The sequence below is a fragment of the Euprymna scolopes genome, chromosome 40 (genome assembly GCF_053919585.1).
Source record: "Euprymna scolopes isolate OS-2025 chromosome 40, ASM5391958v1, whole genome shotgun sequence".
NCBI lineage: Eukaryota > Metazoa > Mollusca > Cephalopoda > Sepiida > Sepiolidae > Euprymna > Euprymna scolopes.
This window is the reverse complement of record NC_136521.1, coordinates 67,998,926-68,008,925: the sequence shown is the minus strand read 5'-3', so window position 1 is coordinate 68,008,925 and position 10,000 is coordinate 67,998,926. Positions and strand designations below refer to the sequence as shown.

The window sequence follows — 10,000 nt, the reverse complement described above, 5'->3', positions numbered from 1 at the left end:
CTGGATAATAGTGAAGAGAACTGGGACCTTGCGGGGGGGGGAGCTTATTGCCACTCAAATCCTAGTAGATTTAATAATAATAATAATAATAATAATAATAATAATAATAATAATAATAATAATGACGATAATAATAATAATAATAATAATAATAATAATAATAATAATAATAATAATAATAAAAGAAAAAAAACTATTTGGTCACCTTTCTTTCTGTATTTATTGTTTTTGATTGTGCCGAAGAGTTTCGTATCCGCTCAGTGATCTCAGCGTGTGACGTGATTAAGCGTAATTGCTTTACGCAATCGGCGGGAACGACTTCAAAGACTTGGTAATTCGTTCTCGTTAGACAAATCGCAGCGTCGCGCCCCAAAGACCCCTTTCTTGTAGGAATGGGAGCGTGGCATGCGGCGAATTATTCATAATTAAGCTGGATTCTGAGAGTCGAGGGGTAAAGCTGCAATCGATGCATTTCAATGTCAGCGACAATGACGTCTATTGACAGCGGGAGCTCCTTTTATTTGGCCTCGTGCCAAACGAATCAATGATCGTGTTTTTTTTTTTTTTTTTTTGCAACTCATCAAAAGAGGATTATATCTATTCCAAGTGACACATTAGTATACTTACATCAACAAGAAATCAGTTCCAATATATATATCTATCTATGATATATATATATATATATATATATATATATATATATATATATATATATATATATATATACATATATATCATATATATATATATATATATATATATATATATATATATCTTCTATAATATAAAGCTGAACGTCTGTGTGTGTCTGGTCACGAATAGACTCCTATATGGTTGACTATTATAGAAAACTAATCCCATATAATGATAGAAAATGTATCGAGACACAGGAATGGGTATGTTTGATCTGGCATAATGATGATTCATTAAAATTGTGGGGTCTGCGTACGCGCCTGGTCCACAAAGTATGAAAATAAAAAATTAAAAAAATTAAGAAAAAAGGTTTACAAGTGTTTTTGATATAGATGTACATAATAATACTTTGATAAGTATGTTTTAACTTAAATAAGGATGGTATAATAAAATTGTGGGGTCTGCGTTCGCGCCTGGCTTCCATAGAATGGAAATAGGCACACACTTTAATAAAGACTTTTCATATCTATTTGCGTAAGTATACTTTGATAATTATGTTTCAGTTTGAAGAAATATGGTATAATAAAATTATGGGGTGTTCGTTCGCGCCTGACCTCCATAGAATCGAAATATGTCACTAAGTTTAACAAGGTCTTTTAATATAGATCCACAGAATATTGTGATAAGTGATATATATATATATATATATATATATATATATATATATATATATATATATATATATATATATACGAGCAAACGGTTAATAAAACAGGTTAGAAAAACACTTTGCTCGTATTATAAGCTCTATCTCCTATTTGGTTTTATCGAGCTTTTACATCTGGCTGAGATAACTTTATAAATATTAATTCTTTAATATTTATATTATACTTTAATTTTACCATCTTGGATCATTTGGGTAAGTTTAATTGTAATTTTTATTATATATATATATATATATATATATATATATATATATATATATATATATATATAAAGACAAAATTTTACACCTGTTCGAAAACATTTTTTATTTTAGATTGTGAAATTAAAGCATAATAATGAATTCGTAAGCTGACCGGTTTCGAAGCTCGCTTAACAGAGCTAAAATCGATCTTAATTACGTTTTAAAAGAAAAGGGGGGAACAATTAATCGGAGATGAAAAAGTAGGAATATATATATAGATAGATATGAAAAGTCTTTATTAAAGTTTTCCCTATTTTTATTCCATGTAGGCGAGGCGCGAATGCAGACCCCACAATTTTATTATACCATTTATCTATTTATATCACATTTTAGCGCAAATACGATTATTTATAGGTTCTATTTATATCGTACGGCAGACATTCTAACTGTAATATCTGAACGTATATACCATTTACTGGACAAAGCGGGGGAGGGCAGAGCGGTAGCTCTAGATATATCTAAGGTTTTTGATAGGGTATGGTATGAGGGTCTCCTCAGGAAAATTAGATCTTGCAGTATCACTGATAGAATACTTAACATAATTAAATCCTTCTTAGATAAGAGAAAAATCCAGGTTGTCCTCGACGGTCGTACATCTAAACAATATGCTATAAATGCGGGAGTGCCTCAGGGGTCTATCCTTGGACCTCTATTATTCCTAATATTCATAAATGACCTCCCTGACAAAATTGTCTGTGAGATGGGTATATATGCTGATGACACCACGCTCTATAACAGACACGACAGGAAAATGAATAAACACATATCTAAAGAAATGGCAGAAACATTAGAGGATGACCTCCAATCTGTAGTGGAATGGGGACATAAATGGATGGTCACAATCAATGCTGCTAAGACTAAACTTGTTTCTTCAATAAATAGGATAGGAACTCCCAATCTCCTAACTGCATTTTCAGCAATTACTGTCATCTATAGTTGTTGTCGTCTCACCTCGTTTTGGTCAAGTAAGCCTCTGGCCGGCTTTGGGTAGGATTGAAACCGCTATCTCCAGACAATTTTTCTAATGGCTTTTGATTAGTCGTTGACCTTGCATGGACAGCTATTAGAAAATGTCGATGATGATGATGATGATGATGATGATGATGATAAGCCACTCTATAATAAAGACTAGTGTCTATGTGTATATATATATATATATATATATGTATATATATGTATGTATATATATATGTATGTATATATATATATATATATATATATATATATATATATATATATATATATATATATATATATATATATATATATATATAAGGGATGGGATGATTCCAATATTTTTCCCGATTCTGATACAATTACCGATTCCGTTCTAAATTACCTATTCCGATACAATTACAGATATGATTCCAATTCCGATTCTTTATAAATCTCTGAATATTTAACTATATAGTTCTATTACTTCTCTGATTACCGTAAAGACACACGTGTTAAATGTGCGAATATTTTCCTAAACGTAAAAATACACTTGTGGGAGACGGTCTATGGATTTTAGCTTCACTGGTATTTTAAAATCAATAAATGTTTATTATTTTATCATTTATTGCCAGCAATTGAAGATTTAACTGTAAATACAATCAAATAAAAAAGACAATTAAAAGAATCGTTTTGGCATCGGAAAAGCGGTATAAAATTTCCGATTCCGATACCGATTTCGATACCTTTAAATATTCCGATTTTTCCGATTCCCAATTCCGATTCCGATTAATAGACCCAACACTTATCGGAATTGGGAATCGAAAAAATCGGAATATTTAAAGGTATCGAAATCGGAAAAATTTATACCGCTTTTCCGATGCCACAACGATTCTTTTAATTGTCTTTTTTATTTGATTGTGTTTAAAGTTAAATGGTCTGACGTTCGATCCCTAGAAACAGTTGAACTACGCTGACGAGAGGTAATTACCTCGAAACACGCGTGTACGTAGATTACTGTTTTTAAAAATAATAAATAAATAAAAAAATGTTATATACGCCCAAACAAATTAAAGGGCGACTTTCTAAGTAAATAAAAAAGAAAAATGAGCTTCGAGGCGGAGCCAATATTAACCATATTTATCGTTTGAAAAAAAAAAAACAACAATAACAAATCTCTCTCTCTCTTTCTCTGTCTGTCTGTCTCTCTCTCTGTATATATATATATATATATATATATATATATATATATATATATATATATAATTACTATAATAATTAAATACCAGCAAGCGATACAGTTGAAAGTTAAACATTTATTCCTTTTAAATGCTTTTAACGTCAATCAGAGTGATCCAATCATTATATGACGATCTACGCATATGAACTAAGTTGACTGACTTATTACAACCGAAAGTGTTCAACAATAAGAAACGAGTTTCTTAGAGGGGTTGACATAATTTTTTACTATAATAATTATTAAATACCTACAGACACCAGTGTCTCGTCCTTTCGGGAATCTTCAATGCAGGGTGCCACGATTAACGCCCGTCTAGAGATTCGAACCCCGCCCCCCCCCCATATATATATATATATTCAATAAGATAAAAAGCTATACCAAACATCTAAATGAGTATTTTAACCATAGTTCCTGATTTCAAAAATCGAAAAATTAAAAGATACATCTGCCTTACTTTTAATGCTAGGTTTATTTATGGTGTCTTTTAAATTCAATAAAAACCCTTCAAAATTTGCTGACGAGGAGACCTTGCTTATTAAAAAACTATATATAATTATTGTACGTAACTTGATGTATACCACAATAAAAAGCATTGTTTTCCGAAACGATCGTACAGATAATTGATTTTATTGTTGTTCCTTCTTATGAAACGGATTTTTAATTTAATTATAATTTGATTTTTAAATTTTAAATTATCAATCACATTACTTAATATATATATATATATATATATATATATATATATAGCTTAGTATATATATATATATATATATATATATATATATATATATATATGTATATATAGCTTAGTACGTTAGAAGAAAAAAGTGAGCTCAATTCTATAAGAGGAGACTTATCTGGACAATATAAAGCTCAACAAGTATCATTAGAGCTTATATACTACATGCATTTAAAACTATGATAAGGACCCTATACGCCTTTCCACATTATACTCTATATAATACGCTCCTCCTTTATTTAGAAATCGATAAAACTCACCCCAACATCATCTATAATTTTAATTGATCTATTTCGTTCCTAACGAATCCCACGCTAGACACCGCATCCCCACTATGTTACCTAGCATATTCTCTACTCTTCTGATGAGAAGCACTAGACTTCGAAATTCCTTGGCATAAAGAGTCCATTATATCCCTTAACTAATTGTCTGTGCTCCCTTACTGAATAAATGAACCAATCTATGTTTACCAATATATAGTTTTGTGACTTCATTTCCCATCTCTACTGTTCTCCTATATATATATATATATATATATATATATATATATATATATATATATATATATATATATATATATATATATATATATATATATACTAGCAGAAGTACTTGTCGTTGACTGAGTTCAAAAACAGCCTACAGAAAATGGACTGTGATTGATGAAAGTATGATAGGTTATGAAAAATAGGGGGTTGCAAAGAGATAGGTTTTGATACTCAAAAAATTTTACCCTAATCAAAATATGATGAAAGTAAAGATAATTTTCGCGAAAATATATTTTTTTATATCAACTTTGTTTCCATTCGTAGCCAAGAGTGACCAACAAAATGATGTTTCCTTACAAAGAGAAAATGTTATATATATATATATATATATAACATTTAATATGAATATGGCGCCCTTTTCAAGCAAAACAGCTTCGTTTCAGTTTTACAGTATTGAACGGTGTAGTATTGCGCCGTCAGATTCAGGGTTGTACTATTGTAATGTAAAGAACACGCAAAAAGGGTTGTAATCAACTGAATTCCTTCTAGTACACTGACAAAAAAAGATTAAACAGATATATAAATAAAAATAAAAAGGTTATGCAAATGTTTTTAAAAAGACACGTAATCACGTGAGCAGGATTTTTCCTTCTTTTGTACACGGTAACAAGTAACGTTTTTATTTTTTATTATTTATCTATTTATCTATTTTCGAAAGAGTGCCACGTACTAGTGGAGAAGGGGAAAAACAAAGTTATGCAAAAGTTGTGTCGAGAATTGTCTAAAGTTCCGACTTTTTTTTTGGGGGGGGGGTTCACTTTAATAAGAACGTGAATTTATGAGGTGAATTTATCCGACACAATATGATTCAACTCAAAAATTTAAATAAAAGCTAACGTGAATTAAGATTAAAGTTAAGGAGTCATTGTGGACCCTCAGCCCTTTTAAAAAACTTGTTAAACTTTGTGACATATTTACATTCTACGGAGGTCAAGCGCGAACGAACACCCAATAATTTTATTATACCATATTTCTTCAAACTGAAGTATAATTATCAAAGTATACTTACGCAAATAGATATGAAAAGTCTTTGTTAAAGTTTGTGCCATATTTCCATGGAGTACAGGCGCGAACGCAGACCCCGCAATTTTATACCATCCCTATTTAAGTTGAAACATACTTATCAAAGTATTCTTATGTAAATTTATATCAAAAACCCTTGTAAACGTTTTTCTTCCATTTTTTATTTCCATACTTTGGGGGCCAGGCGCGAACGTAGACCCCACAATTTTTATGAACCAGCGTTCGGCTAGATACAAACATACCCATTCCTGATCCTCGATACATGTTCTATCATTATATGTAATCAGTTTTTTAAAATAGTCAACCATATAGGAACCTATTCGTGACCACACACACACACACACACACACACACACACACACACACACACACACACACACACACACACATACACACACACAGACGTTCAGCTTTATGTTATATATATAAATACATATATATATACATATGTATATACATATATATACATATATATACATGCATATATATATGTATATATGTATATATATGTATGTATACTTTTTAAAATTAAATAAGTTTTTTCATCTCTTTTTCGAAGTGTTTTTTAACATGTCTTATTAACTACCCTTTCTTATATATATATATATATATATATATATATATATATATATATATATATATATATATATATATATACGCTTATGTATAAGCACATTTGAATTTAAATCATGTAAATGTATAAGTACATTTCAATTTCGCTACCAATGTTTGAAAAATGATCAACGAATGTTCAACCCCCCATATTTTATTGCTACCGAAATTGATCAAATCGACCATTTTTCAATCAAATCGATTAATTGCCTGCTCTTGTTGGGGAATACCTCTGTGAACGGGAAACAGAGCTTCACATGCCTCCACTATGTGACGTAGTCCACAGTGCATTGTAATTCACATTGAACTGTTAAGAACGTACTTTTGATTTATAAATCAATTTATATATAACGGCTTGAATTAAAGTTTAAGGTGTAAAAGTCAAGTATCATGGTTCAGTTGTGTTCTAAACAGAAACATTCATTTCCATATCGTCTCAAAAAAACTACTATTGATTTTATATGCCGGGGCATACTGCTTGTGCAGTAATAAAACTTCTAAAATCCACATTTTATGTTAGGCTGTGTAAGGTGTTAACTTTGGTCCAAATCGCCTGTTCCTTCTTTCATCGGATTATTTTGATTATCGATACATATCGAAGACAATTCGATAGAAAACCTATGTAAGAACACTGCCAGACACATAAAGTACCTTCGTGTGAAATAATCAGCCAGACGTTTTCACTTCCATAGGAAACGAACACAAAGACACACTGACGCACAGATCCTTTTATATAATACAGAGTGGAACGATAAAGTTGTCGCCCTAAAGAAAAAAAACACTACAGCTTTATTTTAAAACTTTTATTGAAAAAATCAATTCAGGTAACTTGATTATGTAGTAGAGATGACATCTATTCAATGTAGCCGCATTAAGCCTCAATCACTGATTTAATATGGATCCGGAACTGGGAGCATGCCATTTCCACAAGTGACGACGGGAGCTTAGTTAATACTCGGCGAATACTCGGTGCATGGCGGCGATCACTCTGACTTTGTTGTTGTGGGAAGTAATTTGTAATGCTTCCAACGTATGACCAAACGGGTTCAGGTCGGGGAAAGATAGGCGGTCAGTGAGGCAAGGGTACAAATTTGTAGCATCCCTTCTGAAGACAAGCCTGTGTCTCTTTGAACTTGCGGGCCAGTGATGAGTCCTGCTGCCACGCCCAGAGTCTATCAGCGGCCACCTGATTGTACTAGGGGATCATAACTCTCTTCAGCACATCCAGGTACACTTTGATGTTGACTTTCAAGCCGACTTTGAAAATGTGAGGTGGCATGATGTGGTCGTCTTTTTTTTTTTTTACACAGTGGTCACCACTTATCAAGACCCGGAAGCCACTCAGGGATAAGCGTTATTGCAAGTACATTATGTTAGTGTGGAGATTTGATGAAGTGTTTACTTAAGGGGGCGGTTCATTAGGAATTTGTTAACGTTGGACTTGAACACATCCAAGCTGTAGTCAGGTGGGAAGCAGGCAGACGGAACAGAGTTCCACAGGCGTGCAGTTCTAAGAAAGAAGCTTTGTTCATGGAATCTACGTTTTGATTTAGGCACAGATAAAGAGTGGAGGAAATTTTTCACAGTGGATTCGGCTAGACGGGTGTTTTTCGTGAAAGATTGGCGAGGGAGGACCAGGGATTGCAGTTCAGACGAGCACCTGCCATGGAAATAACGATAAAACAAGGATAGGCTCGCAACGTCTCTTCTGTGGGAGAGAGGTTGCAAGATAGAGAAAAGGGAATCCCCCACTAAGCCACGAAGTCTATTTTGTACTCTGTCAAGGCAGGATAGGCTGTTTTTAGCAGCTCCTGCCCAGATATGGCAGCAGTATTCCATTCTTGCTTGAAACAACACCGATGACCATAACCGTAGCCGGAAATGTTGTTTTCATCACTTTGGCTAAGTCCCTGTTAGTCGTGACAATCCAAATATGCATTTTGAGGGTGCTGGCAATGGTCCTGTTATCATAACTTGGATCGGTAGAGACCATGAGTTTTGCAGCAACGCATCTCCAATCTTACTCGTTGAACATCATATCACTTTAAGAAATTATAGAAAGCTCCTATTGCTCTTTGGATTTGTATACAAATGGCTAACTAGTAGATGGTCTGCAACAACAACAACAAAAACAAAACGATTCTCATCAAACGGAAATGGAATCATGGTGTCTTTTCTCGGGTGATAATTGTATCGTTCCACCCTATAATAGCAGAGATTTTCAGTGTCTACGATATTAAGAAAACACAATTAGTACAACCAACCCGGATAGAGGTTGTTTTTATTTCGATTGTTATCACGGTTTTCCGCTTTTCGCGTCGTCGTATGACCCGGCCGCCATTTTTAAATCTGGCAATAAGGCAATTAGCATGTACGTCGAACGCCATTTTGAATCGGTCATATTTTGGCTTATTCTCTACTTCCGGTTAGAGTGACCGAAATGAAATTGACGATTTTATTAGGGTATAAAAAATCTCGTGGGCGAAGTTGGTTAAATGGCTGGCCCGTATTAACTGATCGACGAATCTCTTACGATACGCAAAATCGAAAAAACATGGAACCATAAAAAATGTAAAAGTATGAAATAAATTAATAGATCAATGATTGCCGAAAGCGAATACGCTGCTTTGGTAAAGAGGGATCTCATTAAGATGGGATTTAACTATTGGCATGGATTAACTCTGTCAGCAGAAAAATGGTGATTTACCCCTATATCCGGTGGAGAAAAGTGAGAAGTAATATTGCCAGAAATGCAAAGTCCATTTTTTGATCAATAAACAAGTGGAACCCTTTTCTAGTAGTGCATAATGTTTATGTATATGTCGCTTATGAATACTCGTAGCCAAGTGATTAATGTCAACTTGGGGCAGGTGCTAGTAGTCTAACCGCATGTCTATAGTATTATTATTATTATTATTATTATTATTATTATTATTATTGTTGTTGTTGTTGTTGTTGTTATTATTATTGTTGTTGTTGTTGTTGAAAGAGGAAAAGAGGAATAACGGGAGAAATGGAAAGAGAAAGGGATAAAAGGTATGTTACACCTTTGGCCTGTGCAGCTAGTTTACTATAAGTATTAATGAGTAAAATTTTGTTTTAACGACTAAAAATTTATTGTAATTTCTTTTCTTTTTTTCTTTTTTTAGGTGTGAGTGGTTTCTACTTTCGTATCAACAGCAACGGAGATGCCGAGGGTAATTTTTCACTCATAGCCCGTCGATTTACCAAAGGCAAAGGATGGGGACTTTATCCAGTGGGCGTCTTCCGGTTGAGTGAAAATTTGACTGGATATCCGGTGAGTA

General features: G+C 33.0%; 1 protein-coding gene across 2 annotated transcripts in view; it reads left to right on the top strand.

Moving 5' to 3' along the window:
• The window catches only part of LOC145265602 (receptor-type guanylate cyclase Gyc76C-like), a 644,892-nt gene that overhangs the window by 347,339 nt on the left and 287,553 nt on the right, over positions 1-10,000 (top strand). For both annotated transcript variants that reach the window (XM_080121613.1, XM_080121614.1), the window contains one exon: positions 9,845-9,993. In XM_080121613.1, coding sequence (XP_079977739.1) covers positions 9,845-9,993 — 149 coding nt within the window. The remainder of the gene's footprint in view (positions 1-9,844; positions 9,994-10,000) is intronic.